Here is a 25,762-nt window from a genome sequence, read left to right as displayed (position 1 = left end):
GTTCACGCCCCCGGCTGCACGATGCTTCATGGTACATTTTGCTATTTTAACTTGGTTTTATGAACACACATGGTAGGTGGTACGTACATACAGGGTGTATCGGCACGTACCCGACAAACTTTAACCAGCTATTCCTTAGCATATTTGGAGTAAAAAATCTTATGTGCACTTTGCTGTCCGGTAACGTTTTTTTTTAATAAAAAAATTATTATTCATATTTTCACCACATGTCACCACTGTTTTACCCTTTGACAAAGTTTGAAAACCCATCTGGCAAATATTTTATTCGAATTCCGTTGAATAATGCACGTGTGTACCTATATTGGCGCACGTTTACAGTCACAACGAAATAGCACGGCACCATTCGTTTCATTTTTAACTATTATTATTTAGTGTGTGCGAAAGAGCGAATACCCTTTTTGACATACTTGCTTATAACAGCTGTTGAACACGAAACGCAATGCCAATGACAGTGATGTAGTGTGGAAATTTAAAATTTTTTTGTTTTTAATTGAAAAAAAAATGCTACCGGACAGCAAAGTGCCCATAACATTTTTTACTCCAAATGTGCTAAGGAATAGCTGGTTAAAGTTTGTCGGGTTAGTGCCGATACACCCTGTATATACGACACCCAATGCTTTCATATTGATAATATTTCTGGTTTATAGTGCATACACAGAGAAAAATTAGTATTGCTAATTTATTAAGAATCTCTTCAAATCAATGGGCTTCCGGTTAAAAACGCTTTGGCAGGCTGTTTCCTGATAAAATTTTAGTAAATTTGTGATATCGTTACACGATAATATATGACTAAATGCGGAAATGTTAGGATTTTTATGAACACGTGTTCCGAAATCGTGACAATACGTTGGTATTTTACTCAAAGTTTATCGGAAAAAATATCAATTCATTCCAGATCCTGCAATCGCGTTTTTAACTGGATTACGAATAATTTGAATTTCTTAATAAATTAGCAATATTTTTTTAGTATTTCTTCTCTGTGTAACATTTATGTACATATTCTTCTCAATTTCTCGGTCGTTATTTCAAAATGTTTTATTCACGTTTAATTTAAGAATTCCCCTCACGAGCTAATTACAGGAAAGGCGATGGATAAAGTATAGACGTAGGAAATATAAATTCCTTTAATACTGAACAGCGAGTGTAAAGAATGCGAGAGGAAGAAAAAGTCGCGCGCTCTTCAGGGAACTGTCACTGCTAAAGAAGACAGCGTTGTTTGATGTACCTACGTGGAAAAACGATGTCTGAAAAAATGAAAATGATCCAAATAACAGGCGATTACTTCAAAAAACTCGTGTAATTATTAACATACACCTGCTATCATGTTTTATTTTCTCATACTTGTCTAATTATACTACCCGGCTTAGTTATCTGAGTAAAACCACTTGTTTGTTTTTTTTTTAAATTTAACATTGAAAAAAAAAACAAAATGGATTCTTCGGTATTTCTTGATTTTTCAAATATTGCATGCTTTTAATAGTAGCTTTGAACTAGAATTTCAGAGAGAAAAATATGCGCTAATTTCATGACGCCATTGGTCACAATTCTGCTTCAAACAAACGTATTTTCTGCTTTGTTTTTGTGTACTCGTATATCAACTAAAATACGCCGAATATCTTTTCAACAAATGCTTTTATATCTTTAAAAGCTTAAATATCGGCTACGTCATGTTAGGGTTATTTGTGCCTCGTGAGAGCTTTTTAATCAGATTTCGAAGGATATATAACACAGATATATTATATCACAGTAGGTATATATACTTACCTATAGCATTTATAATTAGCGTTTGTCTTTGATTTACGGCGAAATTCCCGCTTTTCGCTTTACTGGGATTCCCCGGGAACCCTCAAGTTACGCTGTTGTATATTTGGAACTTATTTTCAAATATTTGGTATGTGGACATCTCTGACCATTGATGACAACAAATAATATTAGTCATTAGTACAAAAACAATTTCTTTTCACTTTCTTGGTCATAAATTATTAACTGCTCATAAATACTGGGTCATAAATTAATTTATTAAAACATCCGGTCAAATTTTGAGTATTCTTGTAAAAAACAGGACTGCAGGACTTTAACGAATGAATTTACAGGTTTCCTAACAAACTGTTGTTAAAACGCGAATATGTGTCGGAACGCGTTGTCATAAAAATTCTAATATTGTTGCAATTAGTTATTATATTTGTCAGGAAAAGCATAGTTGCATGAACGTGTCTTCCGATATATTTTGAATGGACTAATATTTTACTAGGAAATGGATTGCAATCATGTTTTTAACAGGATTTCAATTAATCAGCCCTACTCATTTTTCTCCGTGAGATACGACATTTTAAATCCGATATCTTGATATTTATATACATATCGTGATATCTTTAAGTAATGGCCACCGCGATCATGTTGAGTACGAATGAGTATCTCAGCAATCCTATGTACCTACCTAAACTCATCGTTATTCATTTGAAATCTCGCCAAGTAAGGCGAGGCGACCAAGAAACGAAATCAATTTTGAGGCAAGTGTTAACAGTGTGGATGTCATCGATTGAGAACATACTAGATTGGGCTTTATGTTACCTGCATTGGAATATAAAAAAAATATATATTATTATTATTATTATTTTTAGCTCGTAAGACGATTTTCATCCTGATCTGTGTAGCTTATAGAAATATCCACTAAACTAGCTTATAGAAATATCCACTGAAAAATGCAAAACCCTTGTTTTGAACAGAACAGAACTTGTAATTGAAATTCATTAATTCAGATAACAAATGTAAAATTTAAAAAGCAGTAAGTGTAATTATTTATGTTTAAATCAGCTGACCAAATTTAAATCATCCGTTGGGCTCACCTGGTCGAGTTTAATTCATTGTTTGGTGCTATCACCGCGATCTGGCTACGTTCGGATAATTTACTGCGGCAATTAGCAGCTGCTCACATTCAATTGAAATTAGATACATTGCAAATAAATTACCAATTAAAAATATAATCGTTGGCAGGTTTATTTTAATTAGAATGACTGTTTTGTTAATATTTACTTAATTTGTACCTGTCCATCTGCGGTCACCTATTTTTAAATTATTTATTCTGATCTTAGATGTGTCCTTGATTCGTTGATTTGCACCTGTTTCTGAGAGCGTTTTACAAACATTAATCGTTTCCAATTTCCACACCTTCTCACTAATATGTTCATTTTAGTTGTGCCAATCAAATAAATAACATAAAATAAATTTTCTTGGTTGAGCTATTTGAGTTTCAAGTTCTTATAACTAACTAACTAACCATCACGCCGTTTCCGCAGAGCAGAGGTAGGCAGAGTGCACGGACCGCCAAACAACTCGATTTTGGCACACACTCCTTGCCTCATTCACATTTATATATCGTCTCATACGTACTCTTCTCTTATTCTGACTCTTAAGTTTGTCAAGCTGTATAATACAGAATATATGACGCGCAAGTGATTTGTCGGGAACGTCCCAGGAAGACATGGCACGATCAAATGGTTCAAATAAGTGAGTAGGTCATTGACTAGAGTCGATAAAACAGAACACAATATATGCAACTAATGTTTTAACGTAAATGACGTAAGAAGTGTTTGTTGTCAGTGATGTATTGCGACATACAACATGCCTGCAGGTAAATGAATGCTTGATTGATGAAAATAAAAAAAAAGTTTTGTGATGTTCTTGTTCATACACATATTTCGCAACTAGTTGAAGTTGCTGGGGGTAATCCTTAGGATATAGACATATACCATCACGGACTTTTCTCTGTAGACCTTTTTGATATCCAATTCCGTAGTACATTATTTTGATGTATCTTTTGAGGTTAAGCCAGCGTCAGCAATGTAAACGCCCGAAAATAAAATAAAAAATTACGACTTAATTACAAAACATCGACTTTTCTCTACTTTCTATAAATGTAATATGCATGTACTATACAATATATAAACCTTCCGGAAGAAATTCTTTAAATGATAGTGAACACCCTATCTAAAATAGTTGCGTTGTTTAGAAGACCTAAGCCCACAAACAGACAGTCGCGGATAGCGACTTTATTTTATACTATTTAGTTATGATGAAAATGCAACCTTATTTTAAATTAACTCTAATATAATTAAATTAATTACTGGTATTAATCCACCAGCTAATGTGTTAAATCCCCTCATCGGCTGCACCAAACACCCAGCTATTCTGTCAACTAAAAACGTGCAACTGATATTGTCTTTTTTTGGTATTGATGATGTTCTGCATCTTCCACTTGTAATGCGGTTATGCTCACCCGTAATAATGCACACTGAATACTGAAGGGATATTGTCGACTGAATGCGGATCAACGCGGACAGATATGAAAATACCTTACAAAACAAATAGTTGATAGCATCGGAACCGTATATTTCATAACAATGGAGAATTATTGACATTGGATGGACTCTGGGAATTATGCATATATAGGAAACTTATGCTATTACAGTTATAATTATTGTTTCTGAAAAATAAATAGTATGTTTGATAGCATTAAGAATCTCTATTTAACGTGCGACGTTTTAGCCAGCCGGACTTCCACAAAAAAAATTTACTCCGCGACTGCTCAAAATCCCGGTTAATTTTTTTCATTATTATTGATCAAAAATCTAATTTAAAATTTAAGTTAATTTAACTTTTAAGATAATTCTAGAATAATATTTAAAAAAAAAAACAGACCGAGAAAATTATTTCATGTTTCCATGGCACCGATACGAAAAGAGTAAACAGGGGTGTTAATAAAAAAAAATCAAAAAGTCTAGGTAACTTTTACTAAACATGATATTCAATTTTTGGAACCGCCTTGAGACTCGCCGGGCAACCGTGTGTGATAATAATAATAATCGGTAAATTTGTGTAGCGCCGTTTTGTAAAAAAATCACCTCAAGGGCGCTGGAATGTATACACCACACACTTTTTTAGTTTAGGATTTCACTATAGTCTATAAATTAAGAAAACCCTTTTTGTGTTTTCAAAATATTTTAAATTATTGTCAATTTCGTAAATTTTTAAACCTAACCCACAATTACCAAAAATAGATTTACGATCTGGGTTTCACAATTTAACCATACGTTTTTTTCAGCCACTATTTTTTCCACTCTTTGTCATTACAAGGCGTGCTTAAAGTCTAAACTCGTCAAAAGCATCGAATCCGTTCAGAACGGCCGCGTAGCCGAAGCACGTTTGCCCGTCGGCCTTCGCTTCCCACAACCGGCAATAAGCCGAGATTATTCTGAATAATGTATTATGTATATTTCTGAATAATAAAGGCGTTAAAAAAGCACCACGGGCCACTGGCCGCACAGCTGTTTCAATTGATATAATTCAATTCTGATTGGGTACCTCCGCGAAGGCGCCCCGGGCGGGAGATTTGTAACGCATTTGACATGTCGCTAAGACCTTATCGCCTGGGAACTGGGAACGCTGCTCGTTGCTGTTTGCTGTTTGCTGTTTGCTGTTTGCTGTTTGACTGTCCCCCTTTCACTCCTTTTACTAGAATATCGGCGCGCGTAATATTCTAATATACATTCCTCGATATGGAAACTTTACCGACATTACAATTTTATTGTCTAGTAATTGCAGTAATTGAGCATGGCTTCGATTGCTGACAAGATAACACGAGGCACGAATTCTAACTGAAAATTTAACTATTAGTTTTGGCGTTGCACAATTTATTAGTATGGATGAAAGTACCTACATAACGCATTATTATGTTTGCCACCTACTATCACTTGCCACCGAGTTAGCGAGGCCTTTGCGTGCACGCGCGCTTACTTTAAATCAATATGGTATGCGTTATGGCCTGGGGCGAGGAATTAGCTACACATTAAGCTTGTCACTAAAGAGTTTACCTCCTGACCGAGCTGGGCTCCCGATCCTTTAAGCCCGCATTTATTTGCCCACGTATACCAATGACGGTAATTTCCGCAAATATGTTTTGACACGCCATTCCGCCATTAAACGGTAGCCGGTTCGCTGCTTCGTGAAAATTCTCCCCCTCGGCTGGCTGGCATCGCTTCTCAGATAAAACGTACTCGTGTCGTTCTTAGGGGAGGACCTGCTGCCTTCTACCTACTACCCACTACCCACTTCCTAGCCCCTTGCTCCCCTGTGTTATGTAGCTAGTTAGACTTACTACTGCTGTAGAACTGTAGACTACTCTTCCCAGGTATGCCACCCGAGTGTAATATAGTTCGCTACTAACATCTCCAGTTGTTTGTCGTTTGTACATCTGTTTTGGCGTAAACGTCGAGCTGTGCCGAGAATTTTCTCATTTCTAACAAATCATTACAATTAACACATTCAGCACGTACAAGTTGCCATCGACATGTTTGATTAAACGGGAAATATGAACGTAGTCGATTTGAGACTATAAATGCACATAATATCTTCTACTTGTTTGAGTTCGATGAAAGCTCGCCGCTCTTCATTTTGCACAATTTGATTCAGTTGAATATTCCAAATCATTTTGGTAAAATCAAATTAATTTCATGTAGCTTTAGTGCCCAACCTATTTACCCATAATACACACCTCCGTATGAATAATGAAAATGGCTCGAAATGTAGATTTATTCAAATGGAAATAACTCTCTTTGTTCACGGTGAACCACACTTATTGTACAGGTCATATGTTTTCACGAATCTGATGCATTTATTATTGCTTTGACAATGTTAATAACTTTAATACCTACCCAAATGCGTTTATTGTAGGTGTAATTAAATAATATTACTATGCAAATTCGTCGCTCAATATGTGCGAGCTTCAATTTATTCTGCGTCGTGTTTAACAATAATTATCGTACAAATTGATCGTCAATTTATTCAAATTTATTTGAAACATTCGCTTTAAAATGAATATCCACCTATTTATAAAGGTTGGGGAGTGTGGAATCCGTGTATGCCGAACTGATAAACGTTCATTCATGTATGATTTTATGATAATTTATTTATCAAGATTCTATATATTTTTATACTAAATTTTCATTATTCATTAGTCAATAACTCAAGAAACTTATAACAATTACGAATACCTACACTACCAAAACTCACATTAAAATTGCCTTGGTTTGAGCAGCATGTTTGTAAATACCATAAACAAGGATAAACTTAAATAGCACCTACTTGGTATCGCCGTCAGCTCTAAGATCTTCTACAAAAAATGTAATTTGGAACGGAAGCTTAAGACCTCCGCTTTTGGGTATGTTTTTTTGCCTCTTTGTAACTTGTATGAACACCCGAGGAGGCGGCATACCGAAGTCGGTCGTGTCAACGTGGACCCAAAGGCACAAGACAGATTAATGGCGTCGAGACATTCACAATACTTATATACTGCTGCATTCAGTTTCAGAAATTTTAAATAAATAAACTTTTTGGTCACCCGAATTAGTGAAGATATTTTTTCCGAGAGGATATAACAAGTTCGCAGACTTAATACGTTTTCAGAGTACCGTGAAATTGGTACAGCCAACTTAACTGCTAATATGCTTCCTGCCTTTTATATTTATTGCTCATATACATTTCATCATATAATTAATTCAAATTTGAAGAAATGTTATTAGCTTTTTTTCAGCATCAAGTTCGTGTTACAACAAGTTAAATTCGCGAGTGTCTTAAGCTGCCGACAGACGTAGCTATAAAAGATCAAAAGTTATTTGGCTTGGCGTATTTCGGCATATCGCTCGCCATACATTTCAATTGGAAATGTACGGCGAGCGATATGCCGAAATACGCCAAGCCAAATATCTTTTGATCTTTTATAGCTACGTCTGTCGGCCCCATTAATGAATCCTTGTATTGTAATCCCTGGAAGAACCGGGAGCTCATACCTGCCTGGGATGTAAGAAGAAGAAGGGATCTGGTTCATTTCTTCATTTTGTGTTTCTGCCGCCAGTCGCGGCTAATTGCCTGTGGGTAGGATTTTCACTTTGAGATTTATTGCCAGGGTTGTACGACCGAGTTGCCTTATTTCCCCTCGTTCCGTAAAAGCTTAGAAGATAAACATCTGTGCCTATGTGCAAGAAGAGCTTTCAGCTTTTGCTTTGTTTTTATATCTGTCTACACTTAATAGACAGAAATAATACGAATACCTTTACAACCAACGCACTATTAATGCTCGCTCGTCTCAATAAATACATTATATTAATATTCCTATTTTTTCTATGTATTTCACCAAAGAGAAACCAGAATTTAAATATCAAAGAATTGAATGTGATTTATTTAAATGGAGATCTTTTTTACTTTGCCCCGAACGCCGATTAAAGTAATAAAAACTATAGACTAAACATTTGTTCATGTACTGGCGCTGGCGTAAAGCTTGGACTACCCACGAATCGTTCAAATCAACTGTGTCGAATCTGTGTATATTTTTATCTAAGTGCGATCACGAAAACTTTGAATAAAAAAACTTGTTTCCCCTTTTATAAAAAAAGCTTGGACAAATCACTATTGTAATGAAAACTGATTTAGACTGAGGAATTATTATTTATTGGCTTGTAATTTTATTCGGCACGTTTTCACTGCGAATATTTTACGTGCTGGCCAGAAAAATCTTTCTCGGGTGACGTCACTCCCTCGGGCGTTAGATCGCTTCGTTTGGCCAGATTATTTATGCTCTTTATAGCCCACGCGATAAAGATAAAACTGTTTAGGCCGAGAATTAATATCGCTTTATAATTCTTTTATGTTTCCACAATAACATTAATTCCGCCGAGGAATCATGTTAGTTTATTCACTCCAAATATTTGGTTCGCGGAGCGTGATTTATTGTAATTTGTTAACTGTTTTTAGGTTAACGTCTGTGATTTGATGCCAAGGTTTATTTATTTTTTACGTCTTGGCAACACGAGCCTTTATTGGAGTAAAGAGTTGAAAGACGAGGGGAATTGGGGTTCCAATTTATTGCCACCCTTATTACAATATCACGTTTACTAAATCAACTACCAATTGAAAATAAAACATCATATTATATCTAACGGCGCGGCGCGGCGTGACATACATGTACATGTATATTACATTATATAACATGTACATCGCATTACCACCACAGTAGTAGCGATGAAATGTTAATCCGATAGCACGGCAATTCAGCCCTGTGCAATGTGCATTGCAAACGTCATTGAATGTGCATTTTTATGTTCACATTCCAGCTGCCCGGCGCTTATCTCCAATTTACGAACACGTCGCTATTATTAAACATTTTAAAATAACTTTTCTTAATATAAAATTATTATAATTCGCTTTCAAAACTCATAATGCAGCGTTTTTATTCGTTACTGTTTGCGATAAAATGCAAAACCTTGAAGGCTTAAAGTATAAAGTTTTCCTTTAGTGTTTTGTAGTTTATTATTATTTTTTATTATGTTTTAGTAGGTACACAAATTAACGAGTCGGTGTTTTATGTTTTTTCATTTGTTTTTAACTTCTTCGCAAAGTTTTATTGCTTGTGAACATGCACTTCTCTGTTCTCTGTTTCCTTTTAGACAATTATATAAATATGATATGACAGATGTTGATGACGGTTCGGTTCATATTTTGAACACAGTTCGGTAACGAAGGGATTCCACCACTATTCACTAAATAAAACATGGGGTAGAAACTAAAATAGTTTCTATTGCATCATTATTTATTGACAATGAACTTCCTGACGCGTGCTAATTTTTAAGCTTTATTTTCAAACATTATTTCTTAATTCAATAGTGATTCAATGCCCTAAATATTTATCTATATAAATAAAAAATATAAATGTTCGTTTGTTCAAAATCTTTAATCTCCAAAAGTTCTTTGCAGATTGCTTTGAAATTATGACACGTTGCATTCGAATACGCGTGTTTTTGTTTTTTACATTGCCATCTGTTGGACGTAAAAGCAACACGCGCAATTGTAATATTCACTATCTGTACAGACAGACAAAGTCGCAGCAACGCATAGCGGGGTACATCTAGTTAAGTAATACATCATGATTGTAATGGTTTTTTTTATTTGCTAACAATATATTCAAATAAAAAGTCAACGATCGACATTGTTAGAATGTCTTTCTGAATAAACAATTTTGTTATATTATTACAGCAGTAATATATTATTACAACAGTAAGTATTTCTTTCGATCAAATAAATATAAAACCTATTGTACTTAAACACTATTAAAGATGGTTTAAAAAAATAGAAAAAAACATAAATTTGTTTCAATTACAATAAATGATTGTGCAAGTTTTTTTATGCTTCATTAATACCCCGTTGAATTTAATTGCTATCACTTAATCCTTTTGAAATTGAATACCATAAGAAAATAAAAATAATGGTAATTTTGTCAATTTGTCGACTAAGTATTCTCTCATTTTGATGTCTTTTCCATCGACTGACAAAACGTATTGAAACTCGATAGCCGGTGGAGCCACTTAAATTTAACGATCTTGTTTTGCGTATTTTAAAATGATACGCGATATTTTTTATTGGTTTTATGAATAACATTATTCACACGTCGATAAAATACACGCATGAAGAAGTTTTTTTTTATTTACGCTTACCAAAGTAGGAAATTCCATCTCTGCGTATTCCGAGTTTGATTGGGTTTACGTAAATGGAAAAATACCATTCCAACTTTAACATATATGCGATATGTGCATGAATAATTTTATGCAATAACGAATTTATGTATTCATTATTATAATTGCCTACTTATTTATGTAGTTGCAATTTAGTGATATTCAACCGAAGTGCGTTTGAATCTAACATTAACGAAAATTATGCATTTAATAATAGGTATTCAGGAATTCTTCTTATCTAAAATAACTTCCATATTGTTGACTTAAAATAAACTTTTCAACTGGTGTTTTACCCAAATATATTAATTTATCTTACAAACTAATACCGCAATGCTTTACTATTGATAATGTTTTTTTTCGGGCGTCTCCGACTTCTTTCACCATTCACTACTGTATACCGCAATGTTACTATTAAAAAACTACATTACATCGACTTTAATTCCACTCCGTATATTATTCCGGTAATAAGAACAATCTTCGAAATTTTCAGCGATATCGGTTGACTACTTTTCGAGTTTTGCAAGCACTAACCTACCCAGGCTGAATTTGTATATATTATATAAACTTCAATAAAGAGATGGAAATACTGAGCGATAGTTAATTGTTTACATTTTTTATGCTTTACAACGCTTCTTCCAATTATCAGAAAATTAAATAAAAACAGCAAGAAAATAAGTGCCAATTTATAATAAGTTTTGGAGAAGAGGGTATGTACGACGCACATGTAGTAGGTAGCCATCACAGAAAAAAAATACGATGAAAAATCTAAAAAAAAAAAATCATGTATGCTTTATTTTACTTTACTTTTTATAGTTATTAACTTATTATCAGAATCCAGTATCCCTTTACCGATATTTCTCTGTTACTTTATGAACTTATTCAGCAATTCCCCATTTTTCTCACTTAGTTTATGAAGGCAACGAAGTGGTTGGTTCCATGTTAGTTTAGCCCGCGTCCACCACCACCACTGCCGGGAGCCCAGAGCCATACATAGAGGCAGATCGCTGCAGTGTTTAATGTGCCGCCTGTAATACTGAATACAAATGGCTTCATTTTGTCGGCACACCGTGAAGGCTGCGCTAACGAATACAACCAACGGGCCCCGCTCCGCATTATGCCCCCCTGTTTCGCGTTGTTTAACTAAATACGGCTTTCAGGATGCCCTTAAATAAGTAATCGTCCAACGCTGCTTTTTATTTTTTTGCTGGCGTTGAATTTTTTCTTAAAATGTCGATAACACTTCCTACATTGTGTAAAAAAGTTTTCACATTCCAGTGCGTACGTTGGTGCGTTTCTGGGGCGATCTAAAAATGCGCTAAATCTATTTCTTTCTAGTGCTCTCTCCTATCGGAGGTCAGTTCAGCGGAACTGTACTCGTACCATGAACGTAATATTCGAAGTTATGGGATGACGCCTCTTCCTTTACCATGTCTGGAAGTCTTCTATAATCTTCCCTCGGATTATCAGTTTATCAGGAAATATTGTATTTTATCCGCGATGCGGCTAAGATATATTGAAAGTCTTTATACGATTTTATAGTTTTTTGTGATTTGGTAAAGGACCTCTAAATTAGGAGCACCTATCGATCCACATTGTTACAAAAGCTTTTATAAAACATATCGACCCAACATTTAAAAAAATTAAATGAATGAATTTTATTTAACGCACAACTTTGTCACCGATTGATTTATAAACCCTCGCAAAATTCCGAGAATTTTAAGTATTTTTACAGCTTTTCCTGAATTCCTGAAATTATAGTTTTTTTAAGCTACGTTTTTATGGACGATATAATTAAATAGTTTGAATAAGTTTTAACAAAATATAAGTGATATTTATTTTTCTGTCAACAAAACATACTTCTAAAAATACTATTAGGGTATAATAATTGTTTGTGATACTTTTGGCCAATGATAATTATTGATTTTCGTTATTTTAAGTAAGTGATTTCGTCATATCAGCGTTACCTCTGTTTTAATCAGGGCGACCGAATTTCAGTGAGTAGGTAATAACTATTGTTTCTCTTTATGTAGTTCGGGTGTAATAATTTATCATTTCAATCGTGATTCCATCTTGCTTTTGACATGTCCCCTCTTTGTTCGCTTTGTCAGTGGCTTTAACAAAACGATACCCACCGCAATGACAACAGGAAGAATGGGGAGTTGTTGGTGTTGTGATGATGTATGTTGTTTAATAGATATAGGGTACAACACCACGTTCAATATTATATATTCTAGGGTATTTTAAACATAATTGCTTTACAAACAGTAATTTCCCTTGTTTTTCAATAAACCCGGTAAATACTCCCTTTGCCACTGGTTTTCTGCCAAAAACGTACATTACGCTGATGAAACTCATAAATGAATAATAAAACTGAAAACTTTATTTCAAGTCTGCTAACTTCAACTTCCTAAATTCTGTAATAATATTTTTTTGAGTTTTTAAAACTTTAAATTCTTTTATTATTTACCATTAATGTCATCATTCTGAAACTTGTGTAAACCATTTAATGTTGGCAATACCACTTAAGACGATTCCATACGTAGTAATGCGAAATCATGTGTTTTTGGTTTGAAATTTTGGTTTTGTTTCAGATGCTTTAATTAAATACCGCGAGTAGAATACATCTTGGCCTTTGAAATAATCGAGTATTTTTTAGATAAGTCTTTTTATAAGCCCAGAAAAAATAATGTAAAGGCCTCTGAAAACTGCTTTAAACTTCAAAAGTTTAAAGCAGTTACGAACTACTTACGAACCCATTTTCGGTTATGATTTTATTGTATAATGTGGCAAATTAAGTTATTTATAAAATGATCGAAAAAAAAATATTTATGCCCGAACATCCACAAAATAAAATAAAAGGCACTTTTGGCCATGTTTTTTTCTTGCATAAATCAAAACAGGCGGATGGTGTTAAGCGGCAATTTAAACCTTATCGCCATCTACGTAAGGGTTGTTATTGATAGTGGCTCAATTTAAAATATTACACGACGTAGTGCATCGCCTTAAGGCTGTTAATTACAGCTAAAATACGTCGGGGTGATTTTTAAAAAACGACGCTATAAAAATAATAATAATATTTGGATGATTTATATAGCGCCGTTTTTGTGCAAAATCACCTCAAGGGCGCTGAAAATTATTATTACTGAGTTATTTTTAGCATCGAGAGTAATATATGAAGAAAACTATAATTATATTTATTTTACACATTTCTTAGGTTGATTTCTCCTGACCTCTTTACTAATGGAAAGGAATTTGTTAGCAGGGATTATTGACAACAGTTAGTTAGGCAGGGATTTGTTTCTACCTCACGACAGTATTACCACTGTTTCCTGAAAATACGTCCGTAAGAGCAGTGTGAGCAAATAATTAATCCTACCCACACGTACCCATCTGTTTTGCACTCCCGGGGACTATTATTATTTGTGTCCTGCATTCAAATGACTAAGCCCGATATGCCCATTGCATATTATTCTGTGGACGTGGATGGGTTTCAGAAATGCCACGGGTGTGACATAGATTCATCACGTGCCTAGTAATGATGTCACGGCGATACGATGCTAACACATTATGGGAATGAAATAACGAAACTGTTTTTATCTGAATTTTGGCTCGACAGATTTGACCGATTATTTTTACTTGGCTGTAAATTTCGTTGATGCTGCCTATCAGGAACCAATTTAACCTACGATAAAATAGTGTTCTTGACGTGTTCTCCCCTCACTGGCGCTTGTACTCGTGTGATTACATCATATTACAGAAGAATCTTATTCCTCCTCAAGAGCACTCTGGCGTCTAGCTTTGATCGTAGGTTTCCCTCAGTTTTTTTGCATGTTTGCTGAAAGATGCTGCCATTATGACGTAAGTAAATAAAAACGTTTAAGGACTTAAATAGTACCCCAAATCGCAGTTTTACAGGAAAATATCTTTAACTTAATTTGTAATTATTTATTATTTTCAACCTCAACATGTACGATAATCATCGACAAAGTATTATATACAGGGTGTATCGGCACTAACCCGACAAACTTTAACCAGCTATTCCTTAGCACATTTGGAGTAAAAAATGTTATGGGCACTTTGCTGTCCGGTAGCATTTTTTTTTCAATTAAAAACAAAAAATTTTAAAATTTCCGCACTACATCACTGTCATTGGCATTGCGTTTCGTGTTAAACAGCTGTTATAAGCAAGTGTGTCAAAAAGCGTCTTCGCTCTTTCGCACACACTAAATAATAATAGTTAAAAATGAGACGAATGGTGCCGTGCTATTTCGTTGTGACTGTAAACGTGCGCCAATATAGGTACACACGTGCATTATTCTACGGAATTCGAATAAAATATTTGCCAGATGGGTTTTCAAAGTTTGTCAAAGGATAAAACAGTGGTGACATGTGGTGAAAATATGAATAATAAATTTTTTATTAAAAAAAAACGTTACCGGACAGCAAAGTGCACATAAGATTTTTTACTCCAAATATGCTAAGGAATAGCTGGTTAAAGTTTGTCGGGTTAGTGCCGATACACCCTGTATATCGATGGGTTTATTCCTTTTATTTTTCAGGGAACGGGCCAAGTCAGTAATTAAAATAATTTTTTAAATATAAATGTATAGATATAGCATTTTAAAATAAACTTTTAATCGGATACGCATAAATATCTACTTAACAAGCTATTTACAATCTGAGCACGAATTTCACATTTGGCATCGTCGCTATAAAAGGCTAAAATGATTCAAAAGCTAAATTGAGACATTCTTTGTAACGCAGTCACGAAAACCACAACTAAAACAAATGGCCGCGTCGTTAGTATTTCGAGGTAATCCTGTGCATAAACATTTTTGTATTTTACATGTGCTAGTTTTTACGCACCCCTGATAAACTTTCTGCAATGCGTTTTTTTAGAACCCTATAGAGGCTCCGTTGTGACCTCTCCCTCTTTCTCATTAACGACGCGTTTAACAGGAAGAGAGGTTAGGCTTAGCACGCACTGCGTTAAAGGCAAGCGGTTTTGGAATAGCTGAAAACGCCAAACCGCGTACAAACACGCACGTTTTTACTTAATTCTATTTCAGTACCACCATGGATTTCTGGCGAGCAGCGTGTGTTCTGGCTTTGGTTTTAAAAAATAGAAAACGTAAACAACGCCGCCGCCATAGGTACTGGGTACATCCACATTCGAAAGGATACTTTATCAAAATGTACAACGACGTGCGACAGCATTCCTATAAGTTTTTTTTAACTACTACAGAATGGCGATTGGTATTTTGATAAATTATTAAAAGCTGTTGGCCAGTATCTATAACATGAAGACACTGCATTTCGGAAGGCAATATCACCAGATCGACTATCTGTTACGTTGAGATAAGAAAACAATTTTTAATTATCGAGAAAACGTTTAATTCCAATGTTTCACCATTAAACATGGCACATACAAAATAAGCATATTTTTGATTATTCCCTTAAGCACACTCTTCGGCATAGTCTTGGTCTTCTGTTAACTGATGTTCAAATTGTGACAAATAATTGGCAGTCACACTGGCTGGTCTTAAAACTTCTTATTCTTGTATTTGGTTTTTGTTGCATTGCTGCAGGCGGTGCTTGTAGCAATGTAGTTGGTAGAAGCTGAGGAGTTGAAGTTGTAGGTAGCTGTGACGATGGAGTTGATGGAGGCAGTGTTTCTGGTAGTGATTGGATGGAATATATTGTATCCATAGATGAGGACTGAGTTTATTGATAGGTGCTTTGTGGCTGGGTATATGTTTTTCTGGTGGTGGTTGGATGGAATATATTGTATCCATAGATGAGGACTGTGAGTTTATTGATAGGTGCTTTGTGGCTGGCTATGTTTTTCTGGTGGTGATTGGATGGAATATATTGTATCCATAGATGAGGACTGTGGAGTTTATTGATATGTGCTTTGTGGTTGGGTATATGTTTGAAGATGCAATGGTGAACTACGTGTAAATTTTCTTGGCCCTTGAATGTTGTGGAGATGAATGAGAACGTGCTCTTTTTAAGACATTTAGAATTTCAATCTTTGCAAAATGCTTTTGATCTTCATTTAATTTACGTAACATAGGAACTATCATAAGCGGAAAGTTTTTTTCTTCGTCTTCGTCCTCTACTTTCTTGTCTTTTAATATGTCAAGTAATTGTTTAGCATATTCTGTTGAATTGGTGTCTCCAGAACAATTCTTCTTTCGTTGTGTTTTTCTATTGTTATTGGTGGGTTGTGAATTTTGTGCTGGGGTAGGCAATGTTACATCAGCTTCACTGTCCTGAGTAGAAACAGGAGAAAATACATTGCTGGTCGTTTCTCGTTTCTGAATGGAAGGAATTAGAAAAAGCATTGAATCGAAATGAACATATTTCTTTTTCTTTGGAGGAGCAGCTTGTCCCGATTTGCCTTGCTGTATCGCCAATTCTTTAGCGAAACAGTCTTTCATATTTTTCCATTTTTTTTGTATGGTGTTCCCTGAAACCAAATAAACAAATTCAAAATTTTGTTCACGGGTACCTTGATACAGGAAATAGTATGAAATCGTTATACTTTGAATGCTTGATTGGCGCCACGACCATCAGTGAAATTATTTAACATACATGCAAGCATTTGTAATTATGTTTGCATCCTATTTATATGAAAGAAATGACAAAAGAAGACTGGTTAAACATGGCAAAAGTGTGTTTTTTTTTTTAACAAATACACTTGCCAAATTGTGTTCGCACAGTTGATGGCAGGACATAATGGAAAGACCCGATTTTACCGGCTCATTGAATTATAAGAAGTTTTATTAAATTATTCTGATAGCTATTGCCTATTGCGTCATAAAAGCGTGCTGTGCATTGCACAACTTCGTACGAAAACAATGTAGGGAAAAATTACAAGAAAATTAGTGCCAATGGGGACATTCGGAACTGTGAAACTTACACCAAATTAGACTTCGTCCTAGTAATGACGTCATGAAAAAATTTATATACTTCACAGCTCTACCTGGTGCATTAAATTGGCAGTACGGTGCTATATAAGAAATGAATTAATTTCAATAATAAAACTAACGCATAACGTACCTTTATTTTTCTTCTCTGCCTCCGACAAGCTTGCCCAATCCCTGCACACATTTTGATATACCTCTAGCCACAGCCGGGCCTTAATATTTCTATCTCTGCATTGATTCAACGATTTGTCATATAATGCCGGTCTTTTTTCCACTTCAATAATAATGTTTTTGGACACATTATCGTAGTCTATTGATGTTGTTTCTGAGTCGGTCGACATAACATAATTCCTTTACATTACACCGCAAATAACGACTCACCGCTGCGCTCGCCCAGTAGAAACTGAATTGAAAACCGAATGCGGGTAACCGCTGTGCGTGCGCCACCATACTATTGCTGGCTTAGCTCGCACTGCGATTAAACGCATTGGTTGTGGAATAGTTGAAAACGCCAAACCGCGTACAAACACGCACTGCGGAAATTTCGGTGCCACAATGAAATAGAATTGAGTAAAAACGCCAGCCGCAGTGCGTGTTTGTAGGTTTGTACGTGGTTTGGCGTTTTCAGCTATATCAAAACCGCTGCGTTTAATTGGAGTGCGTGCTAAGCCTTACAGCGGAGTCCCGTCGGGAAGAACATAAAAAGCCCTGGTACGACCAGAGTGATGGAGTACAACAATATCTTTTTTGAGTGATTGTATGGCGACATACAAATGGGGGAGAGGTAATTTTCCTTTAAACCTGTCATCAAAAAACTACCCCGTAATGCAGAGCGTGTGATAAAAATACACACACCCTATTTCGTTTGACGTGGAGAATGCGTTACCGTTACCTTTCATTTTCATCGGCCTGTCTGTTTTTATAAAGCACTTTGCCACTAAAACAATACATTCAAAATAAGATACGTATGTAACGGTTAACAGAGTTCTTACTAACGATTTATTTTATCGGAATTATAAGGATGTCTTTTTTATACACGTGGATACTTTCTGACAGTAGGAACCTATTGCGCTATGTTTTCACCCTAATGTTTGTTAATTATCTTGGTATATGTACCTACATACACTACACAGAAGGTCAACAATATTAATCCAAAGAGTTTCTTGTGCTCATGTTGGTTAGAGATGAGAGTTTTTATTTTGCATTCAATCTACAAGAAGCTAAAGAGAAGAGAAAGATGGGATGGGGATAGGAGATGCTCCATTGGTATATTGATCTTCATTACAGCTGTATCATTTTATTGCAATAGTGTATCAGTCACGTTGCATGGTTTAAAATTACTGTCATGTGTTTTAAAGTGTAGTAATAGAAATAATATTATTTAACACGTGAAATATTTGTCAACTACGTAACAAAGGAGTACCTAACCTACATTTTGTGAATTGACGTGTGGGAGTTGCGATGAAATAAATATTCATGAAACCTGGATAAACTTTATAAACATTTTCATATTTCTTCGTTTTTCACCCAACACGTTTTAGTTACGTGAGCCGAACAATACGTTTTACATGTTTTCTTCCAGCGACATTTATGGGTTTTCGTCGTTATTATTCAAATAAAAAGATATAATGTGATTTAATCACTCTGCTTTGTCATCCTAATCCGGGCACCGGGTGAAAACATTCACGTATTATTTCCAGGGACGGTGTCAAGAGAATTAACGTGAAGCCCGTGTAATAAATAATAACAAGGCTATCGATCTTGTCACCCGTTGATAAGGGTTATATTACCTTGGCGCAGCCGCAGACCGTCCTTGTTTTGTGTACGGAAGACGCGCCTCTGTTGATATGCCAATCACGACGCAGTGTAAACGTAACAGATTTACCTGCTAATCCTGCTGGATTATGCTCGCCTGGTATAAATTATTATTACCAAGCAATCATTTCTGGAAATTGATTAACCACTCGAGCGATGTATGTATATATTATATATTTACCATATTATTATTTAATTGATAACATTTCCCAAAATATTAATATTGAAACATTGAACACTGCTTACTGCGGCTTAAAGCCAATGAATCCACCTAGATTTAACCACGTAACCCATATTTTTAGGTTCTATAAATTTGGCACATGATGGCAAGCGATCTCTCAAAACGTTTTTGCAAACTTGCCATAATGTCAAAAATCGTTTGGACTAGATATGTAATTAATTCGTCATAAATTCAAGATTTTTAATCTAATATTAATTTATTGACTGAGCGCGTAGCGAAGTCCTGCTTTATCTCGACCGTTTTGCACTTCATCTTTCTGTAAATTTGTTTGCGTTTCAAGACAGCCGTTTTAATAGTTCAGTAAAAATTATTTTTCTAATGCAAAACGACGTGTTTATTTGGACTTTTCTTATTCACTTTTTTTAAATATTGTGGATCTTACCAGCTTGAAGAAAGTTTGAAAAAAGAATTATTATTGAGATAGTGACATTTCTTTGGCCAAATCTTATGATTTAAAAGGAGGTTTTGTTTTATTAAATAATACGAAAAAAAAACTTACGTTTTTGGACGCGAGGTCTACTGTTCACAGAACTACTAGTTATAATTAGAATCTTTTTAACCAAACTTGTAACGCCTCGCCTTGTCGTTTATTTCACGATGTATGGTTGACCCGACAATTGACTTTCGTAGCTTTTAAATTATACATCAATCAATAATAAATTCATTTGTGCATGATATACGGTACATTACTTATTGATGCATGACTTCGATAAATCACGAGTTCATTGAAATACGTCGGGAACTATCTTGATGTTAAATAATTTACAAAGCATAATCGTAACGCCATTTGCCCTTTACGACTGCGAACTGTGGTACTTAATTAAGATAACAGTATTAAATCATTTCCAACTTATTTGGCTTGTCTCGATTTGGTAAGTCCTGGATGATACGTAGCAGACACAACAATAACATGATATTTACATATCACAGTTTTGTGTTATTTAATTTTAAGTGCGTTTGATCATTGTCTCGTTCCTTACAAAAATCTCAAGGTAATAAAAAAAACTAAAAAAGAACTCACTATACTCAAAAAAATTGCTTTTGCCGCTTTCCAATCAGCAGAGCATCATTCTACAGGTTTGCGTTATTTCAATAATATTCAATAAAATTTCAACTGCTTATTTTTGTTTGAGTTTTTTTTAAATAAAACTGTTCGTATACATGTTTTAAAGTTTACCCGATGCCTCGTAAATTGTACACTTGGAAGTTTTTTCGCCAATACCTTTCATTAATACCCCGCGAGTATTTTAAAGTCCACAAAGTTTCTCCTTTAAATCAAATGTCACCGCGAATATTTGACGCCTAACTCGGTATACAAAATTGTGACACCATATGAATAATAATTCAAGTGCGGTTATTGATTCTTCAAAGGCAGTTGATAATAATTGCACACATTATTGCAACATACCTTTTGCTCCTATGAGCAGTGAGCACTGAGCCGTGACCAGATAGAACTGACATCATAATATAATGCTTGTTTTCACAAATCACACACACTCATCTTAATTATAAAGGATACATCTGTTAGACGTAGAAACAAATACAGACAAAGTGCCTTATTGTGTCTTGTATTTTGCAATCTATCTATTTATATTAAGAAGAGTGTCTGTGACGGGCGGGTCAAACGCGTTCCCCTTTCCCACCATTTAAAGCAAAATGTTGATACTTTTTGATGAAATTTTGCACATTTTAAATTCAATTTTAGAGGAAATTTTCTCTCTACATCTGACATCAAAAAAATTGCTATTTGTTTAGTAATAAATTCCGCGTAAAGCCGGTGATTAAATCTATCCATTTAATTTATTTTATGGATTATATTCTTGATATCCCGAAAATAACCTGTCAGCTGAAATAAAGAATATTTATTATGTATTTATCATCTCATGTTTTCCTGGCAGTCAAATTTTTTGAAACTGCAATTGCTCACATTAATTCATACATAACATAATTTGCTTTACATGTATCTATGCATTTTAGTTGTGTTTCTTATAGCGTCATTTTAGAATGAGTTAATGTATTGCCTCTCGTCTGTTTGCAGGACTGCGCTGACGTGTGTGTCGGCACCAGCGTGGGCACCATCACGGAGCCGGACTGCCTCGGACCCTGCGAACCTGGCACATCGGTCACGCTCGAGGGCATCGTCTGGCACGAAACGGAGGGTGGTGAGTAACCTATAAATACACCTTAACTTACCTCACGTTAAACCACTGTACAGATGTACAATGTACATGTAGATTGTAGATGCTAGACCGAGAGGTTCACATCTTTATTGTAAGATTTCAGTGCTTGCAAATCATTTTGGCTGACGATTACGAGCAAGCCCATTGTTTGATCATTCTTTTACGTACCCCGATTTCTCGAAATCTTAACCCCCCGTGCTACAACCTGAAGTACAGGCGTACCGCTGAAAGATGTATTGCAACAATACTCTTTCTCATAAACGACGAATGTTGTAAAAAGAGAAGTTACAATGGTACTTTTCTGTTTTTCTGTTCGATTTTAGCTTAATTTTGATCTTTTATATTTCGCCTATCGAAATTATTGTCAAGCTGTCATTTAGTCAATCATTTTTACTCCAGGTGGAGAAACACTTCTTACGCACTTAACCGCAATTCCGAATTTCTCTACCGATCTGTAACATATTTCCCTTGAACACATTAAGTTTTAAGCTCTTAAAAATATTGGTTCCATGATAACTCAACACACCTTTAAAAAGTGATGTAAATTCATTAAAGGTGATGAAATAAAACTGACCCATTTAACCTAGTTTTTCTTATATCACTTTTAAAGCTGTGTTGAGTTATCCGGTTACCGTTGTGCCATTGTAATAATTCTGTAAGTAGGTACCTACCTACCTGTTTTCAGATTTCCGTAAGTAAAATCCTCTTCGTAATCCCTCTATATTAAATAGTTGCTACCCAGCCAGGCGATATGTTTTTATAATCCCACTCACTGCATTTAAGATATTATAAGTACTTTATTATTTAATGTTGGAAGCGAAGCACCTCGCCGGTATTCGCTCGCTGAGTAAGGGGCAATTTATACGAAACGGCTGCCTTCGTAAAAGTGTTTTAATGATGGCTTCGGGGGTAATTCTTTTTGTATTCGCTCGTAATATAATAACATTAATACGTGGCTAATTTGTAGAGTGCTAATTTTGTGAAATATACACGTGGGCTTTCTCTTAAATAATTTTAGACTTAATTCAAATTTATTGTTATGATTTTCTTTAGATATAAGTTTCGCTCAAATCCCGGCATGCGCAAGTAAATTTTATTTAATTGAAACGTATTTTTTCACGATAAAATCGTTTTAAATAATATAAGAAAGAAAGATTCTCTAAGTATCGCCCACCATTCATTGAAATGTTTCTTTAAATGGCTTTAGACGTGTTTGGTGACCAGATCTGAACAGCCAGGTACTTTCCCATCTTCCTCTTCCCCATCTCCTTCCCCTCCCCTCTACATTCAGCCTCACAAAATAGATTCCAGACGGTTGGGGGCAGTTAGCACTCTTGAGCGCTATTAAAAAAATCTTCTACCGCTTAGAACAAAGTAAAGTTATCAATCATTATTGACGTTATCATCCGTCATTAAATAAACTAAAAACACTGAATTTTTTAACAAGTTTTTAAAATTGATCTTTCGACATTCTCGTATTATTTGCATACCTATGATTAGCATGAATATATTAGTGAACCCAGGTGATTTGTTTTCTAATTTAAAATCGATATTCGAAGCGTGTCTGTTTATTGCTAAATTTCGCGGTTCATTATTAAAAGCGGCACCAACGTTCAAACAAAGGAAATTATATACTCGTCAGATAACGCCAATATAATGCCATTTGGCCGACAGTAAACAACTGCATAACTATCTACAAATGGCTGGATAAAATATAACGCATTCGTCCTGGTAATTGAAGTACCTAATCTAACAGCCAATTTATACTCGTTTTATGGCTCCACATTATATCTACTTTATTTTAACCCACCCATCAAACACTCTAGCATTCACCGATAATATTTAAATAGATACACTATACGTATTTTACGCCTTTCTGGAAAACCTCGCTAATAAAATTCTTTTGTTTTAATGATCCCGTTTCTGCACTAAAATAAATTGACTGAAATAAATTGATGGTATTTCTCGCTATAAATCAAAGTCGTGGTTTGTTAATCTGGTGTTGCAAAGTGCATGCAAATAAAGCAACGCGCTGTTGGCTAAATTTTCTTTCTCAGCATGAAGCCAAATGCATTTATTATTGTAATTACTGTTCATATGTTTAAAGAGACTCTGCGTTAAAATGCAAATAATATTTATCTTTCCGAATTATTTATTAACCGCCTATGTCAGAACTTGCTAAGTAATTATCATTGAAACAGCTTTATAATTATAATGTATTTTATTGTAATACAAGACTGTTATAATTTTCATAATTCAAAGCGCCTCAATACATAAGTACGTACAATATACATACAGATAATACACGGTGTCCGGAAACTCTTCGTACCAGCGGGAAACTGGAGAATCTACACCACATTTGTAGTCGATTTTGTGGTAAAATAACTTTTTGATTTGAGCGTTCGTTTTAGACTAAATCGAGTTTGATGTTGGAATTTTGAAAACATTCGCTCGCTTTAGCGTTAAAATCATCAGTTTAATGTGTTTGAAAATGCCTAGAAGCATAGTCCCGGCTCGAAAAGTATTTTTTAACCTTTTAATTTCCGAAAATAGGATAAAAAAGAAAGTTTTCTGGGTTCTCTATGTGATGTACATTCACTAGTTTTCCGTTTGAACTACGAGTTTCCAGACACCGTGTCAGTATGTAATATTCTGAGCTAACCCGTACTAGGTAGGTACTTAAATTCTGCAATATATTTTTATAATTTTATCAATTATCAACACCCTGATGGGCTTTTGCAAGAGTTGTGCGTTAAGAGAATTTACTAGAAGTAAATATTGATCTTCTATGTCCCTATGAACTTTTTTTTCTTCTTTACAGCTTATTCTACAAGTCTTACATTTTCTTCCATAGCCTGCGACATCAACAAGTTATTACGTAGCATTATTAAGCTCACCTGAGTTGGCATTTCATAAAAAATGCACGACAATGCCATAACGCCAAAACAATTAGCTAATAATTATAATAATTGTGTGGCTTCTCTCGCCTCTGATTCATCGATACAGTCACATGTTAGATATGCCTCACGCCGAGACCTTGTACGGCTGTTTTTGAAAAATACAAAACATCACAAAAGCGACCACCTTCATTGAATTCCAAATTCGGTACGGCCCAGTTTGTTTTGTCAATGGCTCGTAATTACCAGGCCCACTCATTGTTTGTACCAACAATACCTCCCACAACCGTCGAATAAACATATTAATCTGTTATTCAAAAAAACTTGACGCTTCGCATTATTTATAATATGAAGATATCAAGACGTGATAAATAATTCAGATATTATTAGTTCGTTACTTCATATTCATTATTAATTTTTGCATACGCAATGAGCTATATATCAGTTCCAAATAGATTTTACATTTTAATTCTCAGACAGCTTAACATTTGTCCTATACGTCACAGCTTCGTAACAATACAATGAACAAGATTCATCATCCAATTTATACCGTTTTATTACTCTTAAGCCTGTGACAGACCACGCAATAAGCGCGCTATATTCTCGTGGCTTGGCCTATTTCAGCATATCGCTCGCCATGCATTCCCATTGGGATTGTACGGCGAGCGATATGCTAAAATAGGCCAAGCCATAATGTGTATAGCGTAATCTGTCAGCCCTACTATGGTGTGGTTTTATTCTCGAAGCTTCTCATTATATAGTCGAAGTTTTCATATTTAATAGTTGACACTAGTATTTTAAGTCATTATAATAGTTGATCGTAATATAATACACCTTATATTGAACATGTACTATATGATTATTGAACATGTTTTTATTTTTGGGGTGCTATTGCGTTTTGCGCTATCAGTTGTCCGAAAATTTGGCTAAGAAGAAGCACGGTGAAAACTTCCTGATTTACTAAAAATCTCTTCAAATTATACAATAACCAATGCCAATATTTGCCATGATGTCCGAACACTTGTTCGTAAAAGTCCTTACTTTTATGCATTTCGTCTTGATATATTACTAAGTCCAACGCAGGTGGATGAACACGTGTTCCGTTATTATTACGAAT

At 34.9% G+C, this 25,762-nt stretch overlaps 2 protein-coding genes across 3 annotated transcripts in view; one reads left to right on the top strand and one right to left on the bottom strand.

The window, feature by feature from the left end:
- The window catches only part of sbb (scribbler), a 402,653-nt gene that overhangs the window by 308,725 nt on the left and 68,166 nt on the right, over nt 1–25,762 (top strand). For both annotated transcript variants that reach the window (XM_089638842.1, XM_089638841.1), the window contains one exon: nt 21,607–21,730. In XM_089638842.1, the coding sequence (XP_089494968.1) occupies nt 21,607–21,730 (124 nt within the window). The remainder of the gene's footprint in view (nt 1–21,606; nt 21,731–25,762) is intronic.
- LOC149418565 (uncharacterized) lies at nt 16,039–17,877 on the bottom strand. Its single transcript, XM_089638843.1, has 2 exons — nt 17,646–17,877; nt 16,039–17,052 (listed from the first exon to the last, which is right to left on the bottom strand). The coding sequence occupies exons 1-2, from the start codon at nt 17,851–17,853 to the stop codon at nt 16,532–16,534; spliced, it is 729 nt and encodes a 242-aa protein (XP_089494969.1). The 5' UTR covers nt 17,854–17,877; the 3' UTR covers nt 16,039–16,531.

Source organism: Hesperophylax consimilis, chromosome 13, assembly GCF_061612785.1.
Source record: "Hesperophylax consimilis isolate HC1 chromosome 13, BYU_Hcon_1.0, whole genome shotgun sequence".
NCBI lineage: Eukaryota > Metazoa > Arthropoda > Insecta > Trichoptera > Limnephilidae > Hesperophylax > Hesperophylax consimilis.
The sequence above is the reverse complement of the archived record's forward strand: the minus strand, read 5'-3'. Positions and strand labels throughout refer to the sequence as shown.

Coding starts and splice junctions, on each gene's coding strand:
- LOC149418565 (XM_089638843.1), bottom strand. CDS start 17,853: ATGTCGACCGACTCAGAAACAACATCAATAGACTACGATAATGTGTCC. Junction 17,053..17,645: donor GGCAGAGAAGAAAAATAAAG/GTACGTTATGCG, acceptor ATTTGGTTTCAG/GGAACACCATACAAAAAAAA.